At 47.5% G+C, this 25,444-nt stretch overlaps 11 protein-coding genes across 11 annotated transcripts; 3 read left to right on the top strand and 8 right to left on the bottom strand.

Annotated features, from left to right (window-relative positions):
- Positions 1 to 475: 475 nt before the first annotated feature.
- Positions 476 to 1,832, bottom strand: N7520_003672 (RNA-binding protein; the record flags this gene model as incomplete). The annotated part of the gene is made up of 3 exons (XM_057137607.1): positions 476 to 591; positions 692 to 1,299; positions 1,375 to 1,832. 3 exons carry the CDS (start codon positions 1,830 to 1,832, stop codon positions 476 to 478), a joined length of 1,182 nt encoding a protein of 393 aa, XP_056998072.1.
- Positions 1,833 to 2,525: 693 nt separating this feature from the next.
- Positions 2,526 to 2,953, top strand: N7520_003673 (translocon subunit SSS1; the record flags this gene model as incomplete). Its single annotated transcript, XM_057137608.1, has 4 exons — positions 2,526 to 2,610; positions 2,677 to 2,735; positions 2,809 to 2,836; positions 2,913 to 2,953. The coding sequence occupies 4 exons, from the start codon at positions 2,526 to 2,528 to the stop codon at positions 2,951 to 2,953; spliced, it is 213 nt and encodes a 70-aa protein (XP_056998073.1).
- A 514-nt stretch (positions 2,954 to 3,467) lies between these two features.
- N7520_003674 (WD40 repeat domain-containing protein) lies at positions 3,468 to 5,768 on the bottom strand (the record flags this gene model as incomplete). Its single annotated transcript, XM_057137609.1, has 6 exons — positions 3,468 to 3,706; positions 3,755 to 4,520; positions 4,571 to 4,936; positions 4,992 to 5,356; positions 5,416 to 5,511; positions 5,540 to 5,768. The coding sequence occupies 6 exons, from the start codon at positions 5,766 to 5,768 to the stop codon at positions 3,468 to 3,470; spliced, it is 2,061 nt and encodes a 686-aa protein (XP_056998074.1).
- A 3,169-nt stretch (positions 5,769 to 8,937) lies between these two features.
- N7520_003675 (sorting nexin-3) lies at positions 8,938 to 9,637 on the top strand (the record flags this gene model as incomplete). Its single annotated transcript, XM_057137610.1, has 3 exons — positions 8,938 to 9,015; positions 9,207 to 9,528; positions 9,609 to 9,637. The coding sequence occupies 3 exons, from the start codon at positions 8,938 to 8,940 to the stop codon at positions 9,635 to 9,637; spliced, it is 429 nt and encodes a 142-aa protein (XP_056998075.1).
- An 800-nt stretch (positions 9,638 to 10,437) lies between these two features.
- On the bottom strand, positions 10,438 to 12,460 carry N7520_003676 (telomere repeat binding factor family protein; the record flags this gene model as incomplete). Its single annotated transcript, XM_057137611.1, has 3 exons — positions 10,438 to 11,311; positions 11,361 to 11,390; positions 11,442 to 12,460. The coding sequence occupies 3 exons, from the start codon at positions 12,458 to 12,460 to the stop codon at positions 10,438 to 10,440; spliced, it is 1,923 nt and encodes a 640-aa protein (XP_056998076.1).
- A 269-nt stretch (positions 12,461 to 12,729) lies between these two features.
- N7520_003677 (uncharacterized protein) lies at positions 12,730 to 13,256 on the top strand (the record flags this gene model as incomplete). The annotated part of the gene is made up of 2 exons (XM_057137612.1): positions 12,730 to 12,812; positions 12,848 to 13,256. The coding sequence occupies 2 exons, from the start codon at positions 12,730 to 12,732 to the stop codon at positions 13,254 to 13,256; spliced, it is 492 nt and encodes a 163-aa protein (XP_056998077.1).
- An 816-nt stretch (positions 13,257 to 14,072) lies between these two features.
- N7520_003678 (uncharacterized protein) lies at positions 14,073 to 15,700 on the bottom strand (the record flags this gene model as incomplete). The annotated part of the gene is made up of 2 exons (XM_057137613.1): positions 14,073 to 14,942; positions 15,008 to 15,700. The coding sequence occupies 2 exons, from the start codon at positions 15,698 to 15,700 to the stop codon at positions 14,073 to 14,075; spliced, it is 1,563 nt and encodes a 520-aa protein (XP_056998078.1).
- Positions 15,701 to 18,795: 3,095 nt separating this feature from the next.
- Positions 18,796 to 20,002, bottom strand: N7520_003679 (40S ribosomal protein eS4; the record flags this gene model as incomplete). Its single annotated transcript, XM_057137614.1, has 5 exons — positions 18,796 to 18,849; positions 18,903 to 19,197; positions 19,346 to 19,630; positions 19,691 to 19,828; positions 19,989 to 20,002. 5 exons carry the CDS (start codon positions 20,000 to 20,002, stop codon positions 18,796 to 18,798), a joined length of 786 nt encoding a protein of 261 aa, XP_056998079.1.
- A 373-nt stretch (positions 20,003 to 20,375) lies between these two features.
- On the bottom strand, positions 20,376 to 21,589 carry N7520_003680 (aspartate-semialdehyde dehydrogenase family protein; the record flags this gene model as incomplete). Its single annotated transcript, XM_057137615.1, has 3 exons — positions 20,376 to 21,184; positions 21,238 to 21,495; positions 21,559 to 21,589. The coding sequence occupies 3 exons, from the start codon at positions 21,587 to 21,589 to the stop codon at positions 20,376 to 20,378; spliced, it is 1,098 nt and encodes a 365-aa protein (XP_056998080.1).
- A 522-nt stretch (positions 21,590 to 22,111) lies between these two features.
- On the bottom strand, positions 22,112 to 23,133 carry N7520_003681 (aromatic alcohol reductase; the record flags this gene model as incomplete). The annotated part of the gene is made up of 3 exons (XM_057137616.1): positions 22,112 to 22,564; positions 22,626 to 23,039; positions 23,098 to 23,133. The coding sequence occupies 3 exons, from the start codon at positions 23,131 to 23,133 to the stop codon at positions 22,112 to 22,114; spliced, it is 903 nt and encodes a 300-aa protein (XP_056998081.1).
- A 976-nt stretch (positions 23,134 to 24,109) lies between these two features.
- Positions 24,110 to 25,401, bottom strand: N7520_003682 (uncharacterized protein; the record flags this gene model as incomplete). The annotated part of the gene is made up of 5 exons (XM_057137617.1): positions 24,110 to 24,530; positions 24,594 to 24,976; positions 25,027 to 25,094; positions 25,146 to 25,182; positions 25,240 to 25,401. The coding sequence occupies 5 exons, from the start codon at positions 25,399 to 25,401 to the stop codon at positions 24,110 to 24,112; spliced, it is 1,071 nt and encodes a 356-aa protein (XP_056998082.1).
- Positions 25,402 to 25,444: the final 43 nt, after the last annotated feature.

Consider the following 25,444-nt stretch of genomic DNA (forward strand, 5'->3'; position numbering starts at 1 on the left):
TAGCACCTATCATCCGTTCATATTCCCATGAAATATTGCAAGGAGTATAGAGTACTCGACTGATCACAGACCTTCCAGGGTTCCAAGGTTGAACACCGATTCGCAACATGTTGAACAGTAATAATATCATAATACACCGTATCCATGGATCCCGAATACAATTTTGCTCCAGACCAGCAAGTTCGCCATATGTAAAGTACAACATGAAACACACCTTTGGATTGCATCTAATACAAGGAAGAAGAAAATCGCAACATTGAAAAAGAAAAAGAAAGAACATTGAGTGCATCGAAGCCAAATTGGAACTGTCCTCTTCCCGTAACAATCTGGGTGCTTCGACTGGAAGATGTGGGAGTGAAGCTGAGGTTAATTCAATGCCGTAAAAATAGAAAAAGCGAGGAAATAAGCCAACACTGGTGAACTCCGGAGCCAGTGAAAAAAAGGAAAGTTGGCAAAAGTGAAGAAAGCAATATCACTACTCCTGGCGACTGCGCTTCGCACCGTGGGGATTCCAGGATGCGTCTCCACCGCCACCTTGGTTGTTGAAGAACCCTTGGTTGAAAGCTGGGTTAGGAGCTTGGAAGCCTTGGCCTGGAGAGGATATCAGTTAGATGTTTCCAGGAAGAACAGATGAAAAGCCTCGAGAATCCTCGACAAGGCTTTTCAATATTTCGAGTTCATTACCACTTACCCTGCATGCCCATGTTTCCACCCATCCCGCCCATCATTGGGTTCATACCACCAGCCATTGGGTTCATGCCCATGCCACCAGCCATGGGATTCATTCCTGGCATTCCCATCATATTACCTCCGCCACGACCACGCATCCCACCAGGGCCACCACGCATGCCGCCTACCATGCCTCCACGGTTATTGAAGCCGTAGTTCTGCATGCCACCCATGGCATTACCTTGGAAGCCACCCATCATGCCGGGACCAGCACCGCCCTGGAAGCCATTACCCATATTGTTGAAGTTACCGCGATTGTTGAAGTTCATGTTACCGCCCATTCCACGGTTGTTGTTGTACCCGCCTCGGCCACGGTAGCCACCGCCCATGCCCATGTTGCCTCCACTGTTGAAGTTCATGTTTTGGTTGCCAGAGCTGAACCCAGGAGTAACGCCGCCACCGCGGGGATTATCCTTGCGCATGGGGGCATCCTTCGGGAGGGTGCGGAACGGGTTCGCATGAGGGTTGGTGTAGTTGACCATGTATTTACGGCCCGAGGCAGCAAGGCTCTCAAGTTTGTGCTTGGTGGCCGTGGCAGCCTGGGAGGTGGTGAATTCCACAAATGCTTGGCTATAAGATGATGCGATTAGTTTCTAATGGAAGTTTTCGGTGGGGTGAGCTTGGATTGTTATGATGTTGACTTACCCTTTGCTCTTTCCATTTACCTTGTGCTCACTGAATGTCACATCTTTAAGCTCGTCTTCACTACCTGCCTGGTTTACCCAGCCACGGATGTCATCATCTGTTGTCCACCATGAGAGATCGGAAACAAGTAAGGCAGTGGTGGCATCTGGGTCAGAGGGTCGGTCATCATATTCCTTGCGCTTAACACCATGGGGTGCAGGCGCATCTGCGGAGTTTTGTTGGCCCATTGTGTGGTCACCGTTGGTTGGGGGTTGAGGTTGTGGATCGTGAGGTTTGTTTTGTTCAGAGGCGGTGGTATTGTTTCCTGAAGGCTGTGTCGGTGCCTGCGGTGGTGCCTGCGACGGTGTGGCCTCTGGGGCATCTAACACCAGCTCCGAATCATCACCCTGTTCATTGGTATTGTAACCACCACCGTCACCATAGATGTCAATATCGAAGTTATCATCTTCGGTAGCCATTGCGCACTATGGAGTCCCAGGGAATGGGGGCACAGCAGGCTTCAGAGCAAAGATTCGATTTGGGTTAAGTGAGAGGTTGGATATACACAGGCCCTTGTTCCTTTTCTTTTCTTCTGCTTCTGGATCAAGGAGAGTACATGTCTGTCAATACAGGCCATTAATTAGCATGGAGAATGAACAGGCATTCAATCACAAGAACAACACGATAAATGCAGAAGATCCCGGAACCGGGTGGCAATGGGAGTGCAGAGATGAAAAAATACCACGACGCGCAAAAGGAAGAGAAGAAACAGAAGTAGACTCGACCATACGTACAATCCAAAACCACCAATTTTCCCGAACAGAATAGCCAGCCGATCAGGCGCGTACAGACTTGCCGAGCTCACACGGGATACAGGGAGAGAAAAAGGGAAAAGGGGGAAGTGAAATCTGCCACAGACCAGCCGCAACACAGAAATAACTGTATATGAACAATGAGAAAGGGAAGCAAGTCTTTCCTACTTGATTCCTTAAGAGTCTGAGGAGAGAGAGAAGGAGCTTGTGAAGCTGGGGTTCTCCGGAGCGGTTAAATTGTTAATCCGGTAAACCCCCGAGTTCAGGCCAAATGGCAGGAGATCACGCCAACTATCACTTCCTTCTTATCTTCTCTCCTTTCCTCATTCTTACTTTCTTTCCCCCCCAATTTCATCAACCATGTCTGACACCTTCCAAGAGCTTGCTGACATCCCCAAGGACTTTGTCCGTGAGGGATCCTTGTTTGTGCGCCGCTGCACTAAGCGTATGTCCACTTCCTTTCCCCAGGTTCCCCCATGATCGTCCACACAATTGCTGACTTTGGCTACAGCCGACAAGCGTGAATTCATCAAGATCAGCCAAGCTGTTGGCATGGGCTTCCTTGTTATGGTATGTCTCGACTTTCCCTCAATTCACCTACCTGTTATTTACTATTATGACAGTGGCTAACTGTTTACTTTAGGGCGCCATTGGATACTTCGTCAAGCTGAGTGAGTGTCACTTGTGGATGACATACTTAAATATCCTCAATAGGCACAGTAAAGCTAACCTTCCGTCTCCCTACAGTTCACATTCCTGTCAACCAGGTCCTGGTCGGTGGCGCATAATCGCATAATCTATCAACCTACAATTACCTTTACTGCGACGAGTCCAGAATAAGGAGAAGGGCCGAGTAACTGGAGATGAATGCCTGTTGAAATGATCCAAAAAAAGCCACGCGATTTCGATGCGCTAGGGAGGATCAGGGACATCCTCCAGAGGCCACATAACCCTTGAGTCAGCGGGGTTTTCTTTGTCTTGCCAGATCTCTCATCTGGCTACCATGCTTTTTTTGGGATGCGATGGGAGAGTGCTTTATCACCCTTGAGATACCACATACCTCTGTTTTTGTACCAATACCAATAGGGGTCTTTTTTCGATTTAATTGACGACCCCCATACCCATTTCATTTCTCATTCACATGAACCCAGCTTAAAAGAACGAAAGTGAAGAGTATATTTTCGCTAACTCATTATACCTACATTTATTGTGGACCAGTCCACGGTTAACTTTCCATATAAATAATCTCCATGAACCCGTTTTACCTGCCATGCAATATGAAAAAAAAAATGATCCTAACCCTTACCAAGCACCAAGGTGTTGATCCTCTTCAAATCGCACGGGCATGCTGCGTAAGTGCCTCATGCGTCTCGTTTCTTGGATGTGACTTTTCCGGAATCTGTTAAATTCGGGCACAGATCGAAGTTTGTCGTCGTAGCTTTGACCAATCGGTGGTTCTCCTTCGTCCTTGTCTGCACCGTCATTCCATGAATGTATAGTACATGTGCCACTAGACAGACCCCATCCATTCCACGAGGTCGCTATTGATTCAGTCAGATCATTCAAGGAGAATGAGAAATGTTACTTACCTGCAACAACAGGCGCATTCGGGTGCCAGCTTGCATCCCGAACGCAAGTCCTCCACAACATCTCCCCGCTCAACTCGTAATCCGTCGAGAAGACATCTGGTTCGTGGGGCCGGGAATTGGCAGTCGCTGTCCCAACGTCGATAGTCTCGGCCAGCGTGGCATCCATATTGTACACGTAAATCTTACCATCCTCGCTGCCGGTGTACACGTAGCGTGAGTTTGTGCTTCCGGGTGGCGAGAAGTGGCAACGAATGAGGGTCTTCAGGACGCGGTGGCCGCGGTACGTGACAACGGAACAGTCATGCTCATGTGGCTCGTAATAGTCATCGGGGTATGGTTGGAAGCGGTAATCAAACCCGGTTGTGTAGTTGTTCGGGTCAATTGTATCAAATTTAGCTGTGGTCATCATCTTCCGCAGATCCCAGAGTTTCATGGTCTGGTCTTTGCCATTGGAAAGAACATATCGACCATCGCCTTTGCTGTCGACATACGTCAGACCCTCGGTATGGCCCATGAACACGCCGGCTTCACGGCCATCGCCCATTGAGCGTCGATCCCACACTCGCAGTGTGGTATCGTCGGATCCTGAATAGAGAATATGTGGTGACGATGTATCACCAAAGCAAACTGCGTTCACATGGTCCTGGTGGCGATCTCGAAGATTAAGTACTGGTTGTTTGGTTTCAAGATCGTAGACAATGACCGAGTTCTCCGATGTGCCTGCAACCACTTCACGTCCATCTCCAGAGAATCTGAGAGACCAGATCTGCGGAATCCAATTAGCGACTATTATACAATTAAGGTTGGCATACATACTCCGAAATGCGAACTTCCCCAGCTTCGTCGCCGTCGCTCACCAGGGGGTAGGGAGAAATCTAGGACGGTCGGATCCGAATCGTCCTCTGGGTCTGTCGGCGCTAGGTAGGCTTGACTGCGTATTGAACTATAGACGAGGTGGCGATTATCCGGACTTAACGTAGCATCGGTAATGGTCCACTGGCCAAACGGATACTCGACAGTCTTATAATATTTCCACTCATAAGGGTTGGAAGTGTCATACATCCGGACTTTGAAGTCCTGTGCACAACAGAAAAAGAAATTACCATCGTCCGAAAACTGGCCGGAGTAGCTTCTGAAATCGTAATGGATGATCTTGTCTGCCGCAGAGCCCGGAATCATGTGCTAATTCGCCGTGTTTTTAGCGACGATACATTCGAGACCGCCCATTCAGCCTTACCTGCGAAATTGACTGATTTGCTCTCTTGCGCACTCCATAAGGATCCACCCCAAGCTCTCTCCACATGAGATGTGTCGCGAGCACCTTCTTGCGCTGCCTGGCGCGATCCACATAGTGCCTATCTGTTCCGAAGTGGCCCTGGGCCATCAATTCGGTGCCCTCGTCGCTTGGGACTTTCGGAAACTGGTCGGTTCGACCGGCTCGCCATGTTCGCATTCGACGTCTGAGTGCACCTGGATAATCGAAATCGTCCTCATCTTCATCTACCTCCAAAGCATCTGCTGCATTTGTTGTCCATCCGTTGGCGTGAAGGACGTGCTGCAGACCGCTAGATGCGAGCAATTCGAGTAATCGTGAGGCGGGAACTAGATAAAAGTAAGTGGCCATTATCTCAGATCATAGAAACCCTTTTCAATAAGCATACCTCGTGTCCGACCGCCATTGCCCGCTCCCTCGCCCTCGGGGGGATCATCCGCCGTCAACTCGATCTGAATGCTTCCAATATTGATGATTGGATTTTCTGTAACAATAGTAGTTAGTAAACCCACTATTCTGACCATCTGCACACAGGAATACTGTAATCGCACCATCTCCAATGCCGAGGCCCATATCGTCTTCCTCATCCGCATCGTCTTCCCATTCTTCGCTTTCATCCTGTCCTTCCAGAGCTGAATGATAGTCCGGGTCTAGTTCATCATCTTCCTCAAGCCATTCTTGTGGAGGGTGCCAAACTGAGTTGGCTTCATATTCATCTGGGGGTATTCTGCGGGCGACCATGACGTGGGTTGATGAGGAGAAGTGCTTATCGATAGCGGGTTATGGAGATAAACTCACCGCTGGTTCCGTTCGCCTTCTTATGTCATATTTCCCGGTTATAAGTTGCTTAATTCCGATGAGATATAATCCCATTGTCCTAGGACATAGTATAGCATGATGATCTTCTACTCCTTTTATTTAGAATGTCTCTCTCAATTCTGATATCGCGGGCACGACTTCCAAACGAGACATTACCGTAATCTTGTCCACTTTTTCGGACACAAGGCACAAGGCACCTTTTAGAAGCCCGATGACGAGGTCGGTGAATGGATCACGGATGATGAATATTCTGTCTATCCAAGAACATCCATCCCTCCAGCGGGTCACGGTTGATTGGCTCAACGATGGTCTATCTGATCTGGCGCATGGACTACTGGATGTTGGCGTTTCATATCTGTCATTTTCTGTGTTTGTGGACGATAATTTGTCTTCGATGCTGAAATGGAAATTGTGGTATGAGTGGTGTGACTGTAATTGAGGTAAGCCAAGCTTATTGTGTAAGTGTTGCTGGTGCTATTGAAAGTACTTACCAGGTAGGATATCGAATCAGTTAGGACTTAAAGATGTTTATTGGTGAATTCAATTGATGGATTAAACGTGCATGATAGCTTCATAATAACGATACAGAACGAGAGGAATATCTCCTGACCTCCCAGCGTTGAAGAGCCGAGAAGCCTACGTAGGCACGACATAATACTAGCACCACAGCGACTCATCAGAGGTATGTCGTGAATTATTAGATGCAATCAGTCTATTCTGTGTACAATTAACTACTCAAATAGTATCCATCGAATAATTGCTGCGATGGCAAGTTCTAATTTGGTCCTGGACTTGGGGTCATCACTGAGCACCGGCGCTCCGCCCGACTGTCAATGGCCTATTGTTCTGACACCATGGCTAATGCTCCTCTTTAAGCCTGGCAGCAAGCCTTTATGACATACACGGACACGCGAGGCAGACTTGGCAGCCCCAAAAAGGGACCCTAGGACGCCCGAAAGACCTCGGGGCACTCGCCGGGAATGCTAACCAATGGTATTGATACATTGAAAGGCGCATTTGGAGCTAAATATTTGGCTCAGTATGCCGCCAAGTTCTTGGGGTGGGTAATGATAGCGCCGAGAGTGATGGTTCGGCCAAAAGGCCTCAGACCCATCGTGGCTATCTAACGCCAGTGATCTAAGAGCCGGAAGTCGGCACAGTGACGACTGGCACACAGTGCAATCCTGTTTCGATCATGTAGTCGCGACTCTAGGGATATCATTTTGCTGGTAGCTGTAGAATTGTAATATTCAAGGTCATTGTGTCGGGCGCTGCCGCTGAGCCGCCAGCCCGTGCGTGTCAACAAGGCTGAACTATAATCTCCACAGCCCCGTTCCCACTGAAGCTGGGGATTTAAAAACTGGAGATCAATCCTTTTGAAAATCGAAATTATGGGAGATTCGTCCTAGATCTATTAATTGAACATCAAATACTCTCGGCACCATGAGACTCTCATTGGTTGCTGTTGCAGGGTCTATCCTATCTGTAGCAGCAGAGAGCCCTCTCCGCCTACTAGCCCAAGAGCCAAATGATTCAATCAATTCCGGTGTAAGTAGAGGACTCACGCCAACAACTATCTTATCTAAGAAACTGAGTCGTATCCAGTTATCATGCATACAAATCAATTATAGCCCACCGTGTGACCCAAAGAGCGTATCATGCTGGTGCCAAGATATGCCATTCATCAATCAAATCGATGACTGTACAACAGATTCCTGCACTGAGTCTGTCCAGTGTAAGTTCCTCCCGACTGCCTTCAACTAATCCTTGATCCATTAACACGTTGTACATATTAGCTACACTCACCAATTTTCAGAAGTGGTGCATGCTAGACACAGGAGATGAGCCGCAATTTGAGTGCATTAAATTAAGCAGCCAATACTCTCCGACGTCACCAAAAGACCAAGACACCCAAATCAGTCTCCAAGGGATGATCGACCGGTTTACCAAACGAGACAATTACTACAATGGGAACCAAGAACGCAGATTGTCCGCGGCGGCTATTTTCGGTATCTGTTTTGGCGCTTTCGCAGTGGGGAGTATCTTGCTTCTTTGCAAAAGAGCACTCAAGGCCGACTCGCGTAGACTACCAGTTTACGAACTTAGCCGGGGCCGTTCTAACTCAAATCATCCTTTTCCGCGATCTTCACAGACTCGGCCACCGTATGCAGGTGCCACAGGGACGACCAGGGCTTCAACGCCTCCGCCAGCATATATCAGGGAGCCAGAAGCTGCTCATGTAAAGAATATATCTGAAGGGCCGGAACTTCCGTCATATGATGAGCTGAGGGGAAGCAGTGCGGCTTAACTTGTATAAAATTAATTGGATTGGTTAATGTTTTTGAATCGTGTATAGAATTGAAAGGCCTAGCGAGAGATAGTTCTAGATTTATAAATGGTTCTAACAGTCGCTACTATCAACGCAAATATTTTATTATTCGCCTATCTTAGACATATCTCGGCTGTTCAACCTGACTCAATCTACATCCCCATTCACAGTCACTTGGACCCATCTTTTCAGGTGTGAATAAATTTGTTATTTTCCATTCACGTCGATATGTTATGCCTATTAGGTATAGATACTTGATCGCAGCATGTGAGAGACACATCCTGCTCAGTTACACTTGACAAATTTCAAACTTCATTGGCAGCTTTTTCAAGAATTTCTTTGATTTCTCTCGGAACTTTGATACGACTTCTACCTAATTACGTTTGAACATGACCCCTTCACTAAAGGACACGGATGTATATCTTGATGAGCTCCGACCATATCTCACCTGCTTTGTGACAGACCACATTCTGGAGAATCATTCAAGGGTTAGCAAGCTAAATATAGCCTTGGGTCACGCATCGCTAGACAACATATCCAACTATACTCCGTACCTCGATAAGGCCGATAAGGGCGGATCAACCATTTTCCCGCGTCTGATAACGAAACTGGATCCCCCGCTTCTCTCGCTTGCCTTTCCGTGCGGAGACGTGGTTCCTACTATTTGCTCTAGGGGTTCATATTCACCTACACTGCTACCGGTGCTGTAGTCTGATTCAGTTTCTTTTCTTAAACCCCCTACCTCCCAGGCCCACCCACACCATGCAGCACGTCCCAGAGTCCCGCCAACAGACCTTCGAGGAGATCTACGGCCCCCCGGAGAACTTCCTTGAAATTGAGGTACATGACCCCACCACAAAGTACAAGTACAGCTACAGCAGCCACGTACCTGTGTCGCGTGCCTCCAGCAACCCCGCAATGCAACTCAATGCCAATCCCAACGCCCATCCCCCTCTCAATCCAACCTTAATTCTCGCAACCCTGGAACAACATGAAATGAAATACATCACAGAGCTAACTCATCCATGTAGGTCCGCAATCCTCAAACCCACGGCACATCCCGAAACATGTACACCTCGTACGAAATCGTCTGCCGAACCAACATCCCCGCCTTCAAGCTAAAGCACTCTGTCGTACGCCGTCGTTACTCGGACTTTGAGTATTTCCGTGACATCCTCGAGCGTGAGAGCACGCGTGTTACTATTCCCCCGCTTCCCGGGAAGGTATTCACAAACCGATTCAGTGACGAGGTCATTGAGCACCGGCGCGAGGGGCTCCAACGGTTCCTGCAGATTGTGGCGGGGCACCCGCTTTTGCAGACTGGGAGTAAAGTGTTGGCTAGTTTCATACAGGGTGGGTCTCTTTTTCTTCGTTTTGCGGCATGGGAGAATGTTTTTGGAAATATGCTAATCTGCTTGGTTTAAATGTTTTAGATCCGAACTGGGATCGCAATGCGTGGTAGATTGGGTTCGCCTTGTACATAGGTTTAGGTGGATTATGAGTTTTTGGGGTTTTTTTCTTCTTATTCTTCTTGTTTTGTTCCATCCACGAAGCAACTTGAGCGCTGTGGGCTTTAGCCAAGGGTTTTGAATTTCATTTTTGTTTTCTGAGCTGAATGGAAGATTTTCCATTCTGCGATTGCTCTCATCAAGCACTGTGTGTTCGGCCATGGGTAGCATTGTCTTTCTTTGGAGACTCTGTCTGTGTCTATGTCTTCAAGGCAGAAAAGCGGTGCTAGACAGCTGTATCTTATGTGGTGGTCCTTATCTTTGGCACTTGATATTCTTGATGTTCAAGTATCATTTGATTTAATTTGATTTTTGGGTATTGCGATCTTTCTTCAACGCATTGTGGATTGATATAGCTATATATGAAGCTATACGGCATTGACTAGCTCGAACTCGGCTTTGACGAATATATGACTTCACAGCTCAAGTGTAATATAGATTTCATTAGACCTTATAAGTAAACTTGTTTTCTTGCTCACGAATGCATATCTAAAAGCACTGCTCTAGCTAAGGATGGAATATAAGTTTGAGACGAATGGAGAAAAAGTTCATTGGTAACACTTTCGCTCTCATTCGAAAAGACACGCATTGAAAACTATGGGAAAGCCGTCGTGTACTGCGGGATATCGAAGGAGAAATCAACAAAATCAAAACACCCGAAATGCCAAAACAGATAAATCAAAAACAAACTGAAAATAAATCAAAGCCTTTTTTTTCCCTCCTCTTTCTCTCTATCATCTACTTTTGTTGGGCCTTAGCTGAGGTCGTCCCAAATCATAGGAGCAAGCGTATTATCTTCCCAAGGCGAAGATGCAGCTGCCGGGTTCTCATCCAACGAAAACGAAAGTGCATTAGCCGACGGCTCAAGGAAACCCTGCGGAGGCGGTAAAAAAGACGGATCAAACGGACCAGCACCCGTGTTAGAGTGTGACGCGTTGGATAACTGACGAGTGTGAACATGCGAATCTGAACGCCGGTGAGCCACTGGAGCTTTCGTGGGAGTGGATTCGCTAGGCTGGCGATCTCGAGATACTGGCCCAGGATCGCTTTTGGCGGTTTCCAGCTTTGGCGGCTTCGAAGCTTTACCGTTGACAGAGCCTCCGTCGCGGTAGACGTGCGGGAATTTCGTGCGGAAGCGGTCGCGGAGATCTGTCGCTTTTCGGTGGCCCAGGTTGAGTCGTTTGTCCTGTTGAATGAGAGTCCATTGAAAGCCGTGGACGGCGTAGCCTTTGAGCAAAGCCTCATCTTCAGCTGTGGTGAATGGCCGGCGCGAACGACGTTTAGACTTCACTGAGACATAAGGCTCTGGAATGCCAAGGGATTCAAGATTTGTCGGATATTCGCTAGAGGATTTTGCATCCTTGGCTGGGGGCGACTGCCGAAGGATCGGGCTACCACTCCGCAAGTCCTTTTCCGAATTTACAGGTGGCACGCTCTTTGGTGGATTCTGAGAGCTCATGACTGGACTACCAGACGTAGAACTCAGCTCGGACCCCACATTCGTTGGAGACTGGAGCGGAGGACGGACCTTGCTGGAGGTTCCATCGGATGCGTCGGCTTGGGATTTGAGAAGAGCATTGGCCAAATTATCACGCAATTTCTTTGTTGCTTCATTTGGATCAGAGGCCCTAATTAGAATGAGTAAATGAAGTAAGCTCTTTGCAGTAGGTGACTTACCGATATGCCCAAGGACAACAGACCCGGAAGCTTTACATTGTGAGTATCAGAGCAGAAGAGGGGCAATAAAAGGTTTCATACCGGTCCTTCAGGTTGGAAGCCGTTCGATTCTTGAACTTGAGTTCTGGTTGCGCCAATATCGCTGTCCAGTTACCAATTCCGCACTTCACCACGCCTCGGTAGAGATCATTTGTTTCCTCCTCTGTCCACTTCCTCAAATTTTTACGAGGTCGTCCTTGGGTTTTGGATAAAGGTCCACCCGGAGCAGGGGGAGTAGAAGTTATGTCATTCGAGGTGCACGCTTTTTCATCAGGGATCACAGACTTAATTCGATTTTCGGTTTGGGTAATTTTTTCGTCTTCGGGATCATGTACATCATCGTTGTGGTCATCGAGGGTCGCATCGAGAAGCTCCTCGATCCTCGCTTCTCTCCGCTCTACAGGGTGACCCTCAGAAAGAGCTCCGGTGGAGACTATAGCAGGATCGACGGTGGTATCTTCACGAGATGGCTTTGTCAAAAGCTGAGGGATCGAGCCTGCCTCAATGGGAGGAAGGAGGGCAGCATTGGGTGGAGGTTCATTCAATCCGTTCAGAATAGCAAAAGGGCCAAAAGGAGGAGGACGTTGTTCTTTTTGCGCCTGTGGAATGGGGAGCTGCAAGTGCTCACTAAACGACTCTGTCAGGTCTAAGCGGCGGCGCTTGCGTGTGCCATGAAGGGCGTCGTCGTCGAAAGAGGAAGAGAACGGGAAGCGTTCCAGCGCACGCAGGTTTACAAAGGCCGGTAGAATGGGTTTGGGTAGTGGCTCCACATTTGATGAGTCTGTGACAGGCTCGGCCTTTTCAGTCCTTGCAGCATTGAGAAACTCGGTCACAGTTGGTAGACTCGCTTTGGAGTTTGTGGGGGCGTTTCCACCAGTCGATGTGGATTTGGGGATTATATTGGACTCCCTGCTTCGGCTTGCATTTGGCTCCAGGGGAGATGGAATGCTAAGCGTACGAGATGCGACAGGTTCCCGTAGCGGCGCGATGCGCAGGGAAAGCTGGGGAAGTTCGCGAAGTAAAGCTTCATCCAGGGGCCGCAAAGCGCCACTAGAATCCATGCTCTTACATGAAGAGGGGGGTCTTTCTAACGACTTTCAGCTATACCTGGTAATTGACAATTCATCTGATCCGCCATGGCTGCATATATAGATGAAGAGTAATTTAAGAAGAGTTGAAACGAGCTTGAAGTGTGAAGCTTCGATAAGGGAGCGATAAGAATTCGGGTAGAAATAGAGACCAAGAACGCATCTACGTCAGTAGAGATCTATTAACGCGGAGAAAGTCGATCAAATAGATCTTATCTCTTCCAAGCTTGAGTATTTTCAAAATGCCTACCATCTTCCCAACATGGCCCCACATTATTTTCGGCATCCTTGAGCCTATATCATTGTATAATCCCCCATCCAAAGGGTAAAAACAAAGAAACTAACAAGCCCCGTTTCCAGAGTCGCAGGCTCTCTCGCCCCAATCTTCGACCTTGACGGCTTTATATCTGGCCAAACACCCCACGTCCAAGCCCCTACAATCCAACATCCAAGTAGCATAGCTCTTGCCTACCAACTTGGCAATCTCTACAACCTCCTCTTCCTCGTCGGAGTCGGCGTGCTACACACTACAACCGAACCCAAGGTTCTCCGCAACTACCTGATTGCTCTAGCCATTGCCGATATCGGTCATGTATACGCCACGTACGTCGCGATGGGATGGGATGCATTTATGGACGTCGGTGCTTGGAATGCGCTGACCTGGGGAAATATCGGAGCTACCGCGTTTCTATTCATGAACCGCGTGTTATACTTTTTGGGACTTTTTGGACAAGCGAAGGCGCCAAAGGTTGCTGGGAAAAAAGACTGAATCCTTCCATTGGAGGTTCAGCGGGTTATTGCTCTATTATTGCTGGGCAATAACTTTTTCTCCCTTCACGTTTATGCAACACCCGTTTCAGCCTGAGGGAGAGATGACGGATTATGTCATGCGCTGTATTATACTTTCATAATCCGGACATTTCGGCATACGTGTCGCATGACGAAGGCTATCTAGGTTCTGACTCGACGCCAAAGGCCAACTCTGGATTGATGGATTGGATTGGATGTGCCGGGACATTTGCCCAGAAAACAACGCCAAGCAATTCTTGTCCTATGGCTAGGAACTCTGCATCAGATCTGGATTGTATTGGATAAATCTCGGGATGGAGTGCAGCGAGCCGAGCCCGATTAAGTTGATAAGTTTTTAGAAGGCCTATTATAGTGCAGAAAGAAACAAAAAGCAAATAAACAACAAACATCAGCAAGAAATCAGGAATTTGTCCAAGAAGATCCCGTCTTCCCTGATTCATACAATCTCCGATGTCCCAGCACTGCGGATGCTATCTAAGCTAGCATGGGTATAAGAAAGAAAACATGCATGCCCCACATTAGAGACCCAGCACAAAGCACAAAGCACAGCATAAAGCTAGCTAAGAAGAATGGGCTTCTCTTTTCCTTATAAAACCCTTGAAACAAACGCGAAGGTAATAGACCCATCACATTGCCCATAAACGAAATACTTTAGAAACAACCCATGACACGAGAATGACCACCTGCATGCCATGCACGCCACCAATCCACTTTTCATTTTCTGGCTCCCTCACCATCGAGCGACAAGCATGCAGGCTGTCGATCACAACCACAATCACAAGACTTTAGAAAAATCCTGGAGAAAATCTAGAAGCGGTTGAATGCTCGATTCACCATGTTGCTGATAATCCCGGATATGAGGAAATAGAAACGGAATACCCGGATTCTGAACATAATGCTGACGATAAACGGCGTAATTCTGGGCTGAAGTAATGAGAGAGGCGGCTTCTGGCGAGACACAAGTATCCACAACGACTGTACTGTAACTTCCGTTTACGTTGAGCTGAGCAGTGGAGGCGTAAAATCTATGTAGACCCTCGAGAATGGCGGTAGAAGAATAATAATCCTTTTTTGTGTATAGTGTCTGCTTCCAAGGTTTTCTGTTAGTCTCGAGTCCAGGTTGAAGTTCGAGTCCGAGTTTCAGTCTTTTGGGTAGACTCGCCTGTGCGCATTCTTGTAGTGTCTTTATCATGTCTGGTAGTGCACAACAGCACTCCCAAGTCGACATGCTGATTGTGTGCCAATTCTCCACTAATTGAGTCGTCCTTATATCGCAGGTGATGATGCTTTGTCGTGAAAGCTGTGAAAATTCCATTTCATCGATTTCGAATAGTTTTTGAGCTAGATCCTTTGAAGACGTTGTACTAAGACATTCTTCTAGAAATACAGCCGTGGTGTCGAAAGGGGTGACCCAGTCCATTGTCGACATTTGGCTGTAATGGGTACGAAAACGCTTAGCCAGGACGCTCAAGATCTTGAGTATGGTTGTCAATTTATATTGCGGATTTTTGAATAGACTCTGAACTGGACTGGCAACGAATTCTAAGCCGGGTGAAGTTGGTAGGTGAACGTTGAATGTCGGTAGAACGGTATGCAAGCATTTCACCACAGCACGGTGAGCAAATGGACTTCGATCTCGCAGATACTATAAAGAAACTTCAGTTTGAGGACTCGCAGAATAAGAACACAAGTACGTCATATGGCACAAACCTTCTCGGCTTCTACGTAAGCCAGGATCTCGTCCGGATATACTCTCAGATGGTCGACGAGGTGAATATAGAGAGCCGTATGTTGCTGTAGAAACCACTCTACTGAGGGTGACGGGTAGCCCAGCGCCGCGCGAACAATCTCCTCGAAATCCACTCTCAAAAACTGGCAATGGCTCTCTTTTTCGATGGCGCTAGCAATAGACCGGGGATCAAGCCCTCCTCTCGGCGGGAACCAGCTCCAGTGAATTGGCCGGAGTGGAGGAATCCTCGAGCGCCGCAAGACCTCCTCCACCCTCTGCACATTCGACAACACGTAAAAAGAAGGATGTTCCCTTGCATCCGAAAGAGCTAACAAGAAAAGATCGACAGTTTCAGCATTCCTGCTAATGAGTGCATTCCGTGGAAGGTTCTCATCTCGAAATAAAGCGTAGCGGATAAGCAAGCAGAGATCGGGGATATTGAAAGCCCACAACACGGTGGTAGCTTCGTCTTCCCACCAGCGATAAGAGATGGCAAAACGAGGGATCTCCGAGCCGGGCAAGAAAAGAGCGTGGTAGGAAGGAAGCCCGGTTGGTGGCATTGTCATGATTGACTGGGTGGCAAGAGACATGTTGGGCCTTAAAGTTGGTGAAATCCTGGGAATGTATGATCTAGAGGGCTCCAAGACCGATTCTTCAGTGCTCATGGACTGCATTTATACGGATACCACAGCACCTGGCCAGGCGGTGGATTGGAGGCTAGTTTGGGGTACAACAACATAAGCTGAAGTAATGGGTAAAGACGAAGTTGACTGGATACGAGAAAATTGACAAGAAATTAGGAAAAGGAAAAATAAAAACGATTTAAGGATTTCAAGTATAGGCCAGGGTTTCAAATACGGTGGCGAAGGCAGGAATGGCGAAAGTGAACAGAGGAAGCTATCTTTTTTTTGCTCTCAGCTGGGACAGGATCTTGAGGGTAGATTGGACTCTTTTAAGGGCTAGTGCTTTATCCCTGACGTAGCCGCCACGTTAGACTCATCAAGAATGGATGGGCTACGGCAGATGGGCGTATTGAAAATGGGAGTACTTTGGGAAAAGGGGGTAATGATTAATCATTCGAGAAACACGTATTGGCCCTAGAACCGGGGAGGAACATGCGGTCTCCACTGTAAAGAATGAGTGTACGGCTTGTCCTGCTGCTTACCGAACCGATCCCGTTGATTATTCTTATTTTTCTTTTCTTTTCTTCTATACCCGTTATAGTCCATTCCGATTCGTGGTATGTCATAGGTGCTTTACTATCTTATCTTTGGTCCAAAGAGAAATCGGTTGAGAAGCGGTCAACTATCAAACCTAATATACTGAAATTTCGGTTATTTTCATTTGATATCATTTTTTTTTATTTTTCTTATGTTTTTCGTTTACAGTACAATCAGTCGGTCTAGGTGATAAGCCTAAAATGGTGGCGGTTAGCCTGTAGATCAAAGTTCTCCCTTTAAAGGAATTCGAGGGGCAACGGGTATCAACCCACGTCCAAGGAACTGGAAACGGGATCTCGGTAGATCCACATGTCCCAGATATTGGTGGATCTGTATGTTGCTTAACATCAATATCATCTCACGATGCAATACATAAACAAAGACTCAAAAGACTAAAAGTGCTGGGACCTTTCATGTACAATTCAGCATAGGTATAGCGCCGCTCGTAGTCTCCGAAAGCAAACCCCGTTCTAGACCCGCTCCACCCGCCTTTTCCGCTCATACATGGAGTAGCAAGAATGGGCAATGATGTCGTTACGAATAAATAAGAATAAACCACTTTTCTCTTCATCGATTTCATCATCGATATACCTTTTAGTGGTCGATCGACTTATCTGACTGCATTATAGGGGCTGCACTAACATCCAGGGATCATCATCTATGGCGAAGGGGCCAGAGCCAGCTCATCCTCCTGCATTGCATGGAGGAATTACCGAATTCCAGGAAACCTTTCCTCTAGATGCATAATTCAGGTTCCAGCCACTCATACACTAGGTCCATGTAAGGATGATCCTGATTCCTTTAGCAAGGTTGACCTACAGCTCAACAGTAACTTGTCTCTCCATGTTGCATTGCAGCCTGGAATCCACGAATGCTATGCTGTGCATATTCCGGTTCTCCGCTTGTGGAATCCGGAATTTTTAATTTTCTGTGGAGAAAGAATGGAGTAATTAACGGGTCAAAATTGGATGTATCAGATTCGCCAGTGGCAGATGCTCGATCAGCACATCGGATCGCACATCGGATAGCACATCTGGATCGTTGCACGCACTTCGTACGGATTATTGAACATTTACGTTTGACAGTTGGACCTATACGATGCGGTGCGGACTAATTAGGAGAGCCTGTGATCAATATTATTACCCTCTCCAGGTGGATTTAATGGAAATTGCAGATCAGAAGACATCTGACTTTAATATGCATGCGTCCCTCTAATACGTCGATCGGGCGCGATCGAAGAGGCTTGCTCTGCGACCACGGGAGACTGATCAACACTAATGCCTCCTTTAACAATGGACCAATTGTGGATGAACATGTTCCTTCATTTATAGCTTTTTCCCTTCCTATCAAATTTTGTTGGAAGTTATTTCCGACTGATTATTCAACTCCTATTAGCGTTGGCTTGGTCTCGGCTTGCTTTGTGGTCGGAGTACGCCGGGTTACATAACGCCTTTGTACATGTTTCCCCACATCGGAAGGTTTTTGGTCATGTCATAGGGCGCTAGGCCCACTCAGTTTTTATCGGATCGTAAGCGACTAAGGAGCTATACATCTATTGTGAGCCAGTTGTTGGTCTTTTTGAAAGTTGCATCGGAGGATGGATCCGCATCGATGCAACTTCATCTCCGGGTAAATACTAGATCGAGTGACCTCGGCAAATTTCAATATTGGCCTCTTGATCCATCTTCCAAGTTTTTTTCAAGGCTGCTATCTAGCTTATGTGCCAATTTGACCAATTGAATGATGGTGGTGGGCGGGAACTTTGTTCGCCGAATTTTCCCTTCACTGTTTTGATATATATGTTGCGCCGAGGATTCGGAAATGCCGACGCTCTGGATAAGCTTGAAAACCTTGGAAGATTGATAATGCACCTATACATAGATGTAATTGGTTCTTAGAATAGGTCGATTGGACAGATTAACGCATCGGTCGGTATAATCACTATATCACTGGATGCCCGAATATGCACATGTGCACATGTGGGGTTGGGTTCAAATGTTGTTGATGTTGCTCGTGGTTCAGCTTCGATCTAATTCCTATATGTGGGTACCTGGGCCAGTTTACAATATCTGACAGCTGAGGCTGGGAACATTCAACATTCGAATGTTTACCAATCTTTGCATGGGTTGAATTGATTTCTTGGTACGATTATTGCCACCCAGGGCTGAGGGCTGAGGGCTGAGGTGCATCATCATATGTAGACGAGGCGTAATACTCCGTACTTATTGCTCCACTCCAAGATTCTACAAAGGCATGGGAAGAGGTACATTGCCAGTTGAACAGGCAAAAGAACATCCGGAGGGAGAGATTGGAAAGGCGAGAAAAAGTACGATCATTAAGTCATTCGAGAAAAAGGTAACGTTAAATAGGTATCATATCACTCGGAAACGAGTGTTTTGTTTGCTATGGTTAAAACTACGGAACGATGCATCATTCAAGTCCACAAAGCAGACAAGACGCCGTTTCCAAGCTACAGTTTTGGTTAATGTTTTTTGTTACATCTTCAGATGAAGATGGCCGGAACACTATTTGCCAATGTCAGAAGACATTTAGTTGGCAATAGCGTGAGCACGGCGGCGGTCACGCTCCTCAGCAATGGAGAGCTAGAGAAAATGTTAGTCTATGTTGTTGATAATGGTTAAGATTGTAAACGAACCTTGACACCCTTGCCCTTGGGCAGGGAGATCCAGGGCTTGTCCTGGCCGATGACGAAGACGTTGGACTCGCGGGTGGCGAAGGTGTTGTCAATAGCGTCCTTGACGTGGACGATGTTGAAACCACCATCGTGGCGCTCACGGTGAGTGACGACACCAACACGACCCATGTTACGACCACCAGTGACCATGCAGACAACACCGGAGTCGAACTTGACGAAGTCGGTGATCTTGCCGGTGGCAATCTCGACCTTGACGGTGTCGTTGACCTTGATGGCGGGGTCGGGGTAACGGATGCTGCAGGCCACGAGTTAGCAAAACCTTGTTCTTTCGAGATGGGGCTTACTGTATCCAGAAATGGAACAGGTTGTTCGTTTGTCCTCAACCGATCAACCAAAACATGGTCCAACGACTGAATGACACGGAACTTGGAGTATGCACTCACGTTCGCGCATCGTGCGTAACCAAGAATGGGATCCCGCCCTTGCCAAGCTGCACACGCTTGACCTTGCAGAGCTTGAACTCAGCCTCCTCAGCCTGGATGCGGTGGACGGTGAAGCGACCCTTGGTGTCGTAGATAAGGCGGAAGTGCTCGCCGGTCTTCTCGAGGGAGATGACGTCCATGAAACCGGCGGGGAAGGTGGTGTCGGTGCGGACCTTGCCGTCAACCTTGACCAGACGCTGCATCATGATGGCCTTGACCTCACGGCCGTTCAAGGCATACTTGAGACTATTCAAAGATCCATGTTAGTTTCCAATGGATATTGTGGCAGAGGGTGGAGGGTCGTACCGGTTGCGGATGAAGACAATCAGAGGAAGGCAGTCCCGGAGCTTGTGGGGACCGGGGGAGGCCTTGGGCGCATAGGTTCCGGACATTTTGTCCAGGAGCCAGTGCGAAGGCGCACTGAGGCGCTTCTGGTGCTTCTTACTGTAGGGACATTGTAGTTAGTTATGCTGAACTTTCTTCATTGGTACCGCAAAATTTTCGAGGCTTGGACAATCGACCAGGTGTGCACGCGAGCAGTCGAGAGTCGAGTCCAGAAATTGTTGCAGAGTAGACTGAAAGGAGGAAGCATCATGACACTTACGGTCCGCGTCCCATTTTGATGGATTTGTCGAGATGGAGGTGAGTTGACGGAGTATCGCAAATCGATAGAACAGACGGGTCGCGTTGAGGATCAAGGGGAATTCGCTTAGTGCGTCCGTGGGGCTCGAGCCCTAGAGCCCTCACGCTAGTCTATAACGGGCTGACACGTTACCCGATTATATCATCAAGACCCACCTTCCTAAATAGGAAATGTAATTGATTTTTGATCGCGCAGCGTTGATGGAATAATTACGACTCTAGTTTACGGTGAAGGAAATCATTAAGACTTTTCAAGTCTAATAGTTCTATTGAATCTTTAATCTTGGAGGTTATGTACCTAGGTATAATTGAATATCGCTGAGAATCCCACTTTTCGTATCTACACTTTTTAGATGTAACCCTTGATGACAGCCACCTCGGCGTTCAGGATCGATGATCCGGCAGCGCCAATCACTGTGTTGTGTGAGAGAGCGGCAAAGCGGATGTCAAAGAAACCGCCCTTGGCTCCCTCGCGAACGCGTCCAACGCTCACCGTGTATCCGCCGGAGATATCACGGTCCAAGCGGGGCTGCGGGCGATCGGGCTCATCGAACACCTTAATGGCCTCTGCGGGCGCCGAGGGTGCGCCCAGCTTCTGAGCCTCAGACTTGTACTCTCGCAAAGCCTGCATGACCTCCTCCGCGCTGGGGATAGACGAGCGGTTCTGGAAACGCAGTGATACGAATGCCATGTGGCCATCAGTGACACCAACACGGGTGCAGGTGGCGCCAATGCGGAGTCCAGCCTGCTCGTCGAATCCGGTGGCATCAGCATTCAGGCCGCCCAGAATCTTCTGGGCCTCGTTCTCCAGCTTGTCTTCCTCGCCGCTAATGTAGGGAATGACATTGTCGATGATGTCCATGCTGGGCACACCTGGGTAGCCGGCACCAGAGGTAGCCTGCTCGGTGAAGACCTCCACCTCCTCGACGAGGCCGAACTTAGCCTGCAGGGCAGCAAATGGAATGACAACACCAATGACAGCACAGTTTGAGTTGCAGATCAGGAAACCCTTCTTGAGGCCGAACTGCTTGCGCTGGTGAGGGATCAGGTCCATGTGGTCGGGATTCACGGTGGGGACGACCAGGGGAACAATGGGGTCCTTGCGGTAGTTCTTTGCGTTGGAGAAGACGGGGATCTCAGCCTTCATGAATTCCATCTCTGCGAAGAACATCAGTGTTGGTCCAGGGTCCTATGTTGCCACCGAAGCTTACCAGTCTCGCCAGCAATGTCGCTGTTCAATCCGGAGAAGACAAGATCACAGTCCGCAAAGTCCTTGGCTCTGCAATCACGCACAATCAGGTTGCTGAGCTTCTCCGACATGGGAGATGACTGCTTCCACCGCACAGCATCTTTGTACTTCTTGCCTGCGGAACGCTCTGAGGCACCGACGGCGTGGAGTTCAAGGAAGGGGTGGTCGGCAAGCAGAAGGATGAAACGCTGACCGACAGAGCCAGTAGCACCGAGGACACCTAAAACAGAAAGATGTTAGAATTGATATGAATGAGGTCATTGGGCCAATACGCAAGACCTACCGCACTTCTTCTTGGGGTATGGGGTTGCCATCTTGAATGAATATATGTAGGATAGGTGTAATTATCCTAAAGACAGTTAGATTGACGAGAACAGAGAACGAGAAGGTAAGAAATTGCAACGGTGAAAAGCCAGTTCCATTCCCGTATCTAATCGTGACCATGCCACGGAGATATGAGTCAAGGCGTCGTCCAGTGCCCCGCATAGTGGATTGGATCGGATACAAGGCATGGAAGACCCCGATCACCTCATTGACGGCATGGACGATTCAGAATGGCATTGTAGTAAGATAAAAAAACAACAAGAACTCATTTGCACTTACCAATTGCGTATGGTTGAGGTTGAATTGTGGCAAACTGCTCCGAATGCGATATCGCCAACCCCGCGATGAGTAAGCCGCCCTGGATTCTTCATTTTCTTCTCCCCGATTGGTTACTCGACCGTACATTGCTCCATTCCACGGTTTATTTCGGAGTTGGGGTTATTCTCCGGTGGAACCATATTAAATGTCTCAATTGAAGTTTATTCCTATGACGTCCGTCCGGGCAACTAGATCTATCCAGATACAATTCGCTGCACAGTGGTCTCAATGCTTTCAAGCTTCAAACCCAGAACTTCATTAGCCAACTCCGTCTCTTTGGCGTAATTTGAACATAGACCAGGCGTGTTTCCAAAAACAGTGGCTCGGACCAATGAAAAGGCACCACTGAAATCACCAGCTCCGAGCTTCTCAAAGCCCTCACTGACTTGCAATTCCGTCGTGGTCTCGGTGACCGCCCAATTGGCTCCCTGTGCTTTTTCCAAAGCAGCGAGTATCTCCCGCTGGGTGGTTTCCACGGAAGCGACATACAAGTATCGGTTGCGGGTCTCATCTGGATGCTGAAGGACAGAGACAACCGACTGCTTGAGCTCCTTTTCATTGGTGAGCGTAAAAATTTTGTCACCGCTATCCCAGATAGTGGCAGTTCTGTTTGCAATGTCGAATCCAAGAAATTTGTTTTGAAGGCCCTGTTGAATTCCTACATCAGATACAGTGATCTCTTATCTCAAGACAAGACGTATAACTCACCCAATCAAACAAACCGGACGTGGCAATACCGGTCCAGCTCAGACCTTCTGCCTCTTTGGTCTTGAGGTACTCGATCAGTTCTTTCTTCTGGCCAAAAAGCGGAAGTAGCTGCAGAACGGCACTATTCAGACTGCTGACTGAAAATTCAGACGGAATAAATCGTTTGACACCGGCACGCAGGGCAGCATCGACGAACTTTTTCTGTTCGCCAAATCCAGCGGCTCCGACTGTCGAGATGACAACATCTTGGTCCTTGAAGGCGGCCTCAAGACCGGCCTCCGAGAACTCGGGCCTGAGAACTGTGACAAGTTGAGGAAAGGATGCAACGCTTTCCTTCCGCGAGACTACCGTGATGGTAAATTGCGAAGATGCGACGAGGCCGTCAAGCACGATCTTACCAATACTTCCGCTAGCCTAGACAAAGTCAGCGAATGAATGGCTGGGTCGAACTCCAGGAACTCATTTTACGTACACCAATTATGGCAACTCTCTTGAAAGGGGATGTCATTGTGAATTGCGAATGGAAGAAGTATTTGTCTAGGATTTTACTTTTTGTTCTGGTTGAAAGATATCTTATGAGGGGGGTGTAAAGCATATTTATAGCGATGAGTCTACTACTATCAATCCTTTTGTTTCTTACCAGGATTCATAGCCAGCATTGTAACATCCGAGAATGGTAATCCTGCTGTATCGTTACCTAGCTGTATTGCCATGTCAATTTCAAGACACAGTGGCGCATGCCAATGTGGTAATATCTCGAGCCGCTTTAAGCCATACAAATTCAACGGTACGAAAATGCTAATCAATACTTCGAATATACTTGGTGTCATAAAAGGTTTTTTGATAAGAAACTGCTTTCAAATAGTTCAAATTCCGTGAAACAATTTCTAAATACATCCACGGCTACGGGGGCGAGCAGCGGCCATGAGGACAGAACCTTTTAGCGTGGCGCCTAGTACTTAAGTATTATATCATATCCTACTTAGTCTCCTACATAGTCTCCTACATAGTCTCCTACTTAGTTTCCTGCTTAGTCTTTTACTTAGTATCCTATCTAGTACTCTACCTTATTTTATACCAGTCTAGTCAAATGTTCAAATGGCTCTCTAAATCAATATAGCGGAATAGAAAATAAAGAGATAAAAGTGCAGAGAAAAAAGTGAAGCGGAAGGAGAAGGTCTGGTGGAGGTTTCGAACGTACGTCCCAAAAGTCTGCGATTTATCCAATTAATAGAGGGGTAGATTAGCTCAGTAGTATTTTGAATGTTCTGCCATCATTTATGTGATATTAAAAATTCTGTCCTCATGGCCACGACTCGCCTCCGTACTACGACTTGCCAATATTTTTACATTTCAAATAGACTGCATGTCCATAGATATTTCATACTATGTAAAATTTCTCAAATGATAACTCAATTCAATCAAATTATTGTTTAAATTTACCTTATTATGTACAGCCAGCTGCCATAAGATGAACATTGTGCCTAATCGCTATCATGCTCCGCGCTTATCACCGTCCATCCTTTGCCTTTCAAATGCGAACTTCCTCGATGACCAGGATTCATTTCCTCCAAGACGTAGTCTCCATTACTAGCACGACGCGCACTATTTGTACTGGCGTTGAAATTGTTCTCAGCGTTGATCGAATGTGTAGTTACCCTTGTCCGCGAAAGCACTCGTTCCTCCGATTGAGTCAGATTAGACTTCGATATCGACTTTGCGGTGGAAACAAGGCCTTTAGTACAAATTTTGATCAGAGGAGCCGTTGTGGGTAGACAGGCTGAAATGACACCGGCTGCGAGTTCGACAACACACCAAGTTTGTGCATCAGCAAGTGTCCAGGCAACATCGTTCATGTCGAAGATGAAGATCAAGCTGAAGCGATAAATACTCGCAAACACGACGCTAAGTTTTAATTAGCAAGCAGTTAAGAGTGTTTTCTGGGTTGTAGCTTCGGATAGCGCATACAAGCTTCCGGTCAAAAATATGGCAATGACTGATACACGCTGCCACAAACTTGCTTGTAGACCCCATATCAGCTTCGAAGGTAGAGCTAGAATGAACATGTCTGTCACGAAGTTTGGAACACCATTTCCAATGAGTGCCCCTTTGAGACTAATACAATGACCTGCGAGTGTGGGGTTGTATGCTTTGGCGATCGGGAAACACTGAAAGATGGCTAAGAAATCCATCGAAATGACCCAAGCGAGGGTTACTGCGCCAAGAATTAAGCCGCCGATTTTCACATAGCGGACGGGGAAGATGCGGTAGTACATAAGAAGTACAGATAATTTTATAACGCCGGCCGTGGTGATATAGAGGGGTTCGAAAGCAAAGACAAGCTTTAGGATCTATTAGAACTATGACCAACGAGAACAGGAAAACAGATTCTGCTTTATACCTTGAAAAATGTGCCCTGTCTATCCAGAGGGATAGTACTTGTGTGTTTGCCCATGCCATATTCAACGCCTATAAGTGATATTAGGTCGATAGCCCACAATAACACAAATGGAAGCATACAAGCAAGATTGACCCCTGCAACAACCAAAACAAATATCTAAATCGATATGAGAAACTGTCGCCGAAGTTCGAGTTGAAGCCAAGAGAAACTTACTAGTCCCACAATCAGGGTCGTGTCATCGGCCCCCAAATGCACCTTCTTCACTCGTCGAGCGAGCAGACGGAGGCAAAGAAAGATAATAGCCAGTGCAGCCAATACGATTGTTGTAACACGCTGCTTCGATTGAGTACTCTGCTCATCGTAGCCAGATGACATTTCTTTCTAGCAATTTCTGACAATCATATGAATGAACCAGAAG

Source organism: Penicillium odoratum (assembly GCF_028828045.1).
Source record: "Penicillium odoratum strain IBT 22623 chromosome Unknown utg000003l_segment0_segment0, whole genome shotgun sequence".
In the NCBI taxonomy this organism is placed as follows: Eukaryota; Fungi; Ascomycota; class Eurotiomycetes; order Eurotiales; family Aspergillaceae; genus Penicillium; species Penicillium odoratum.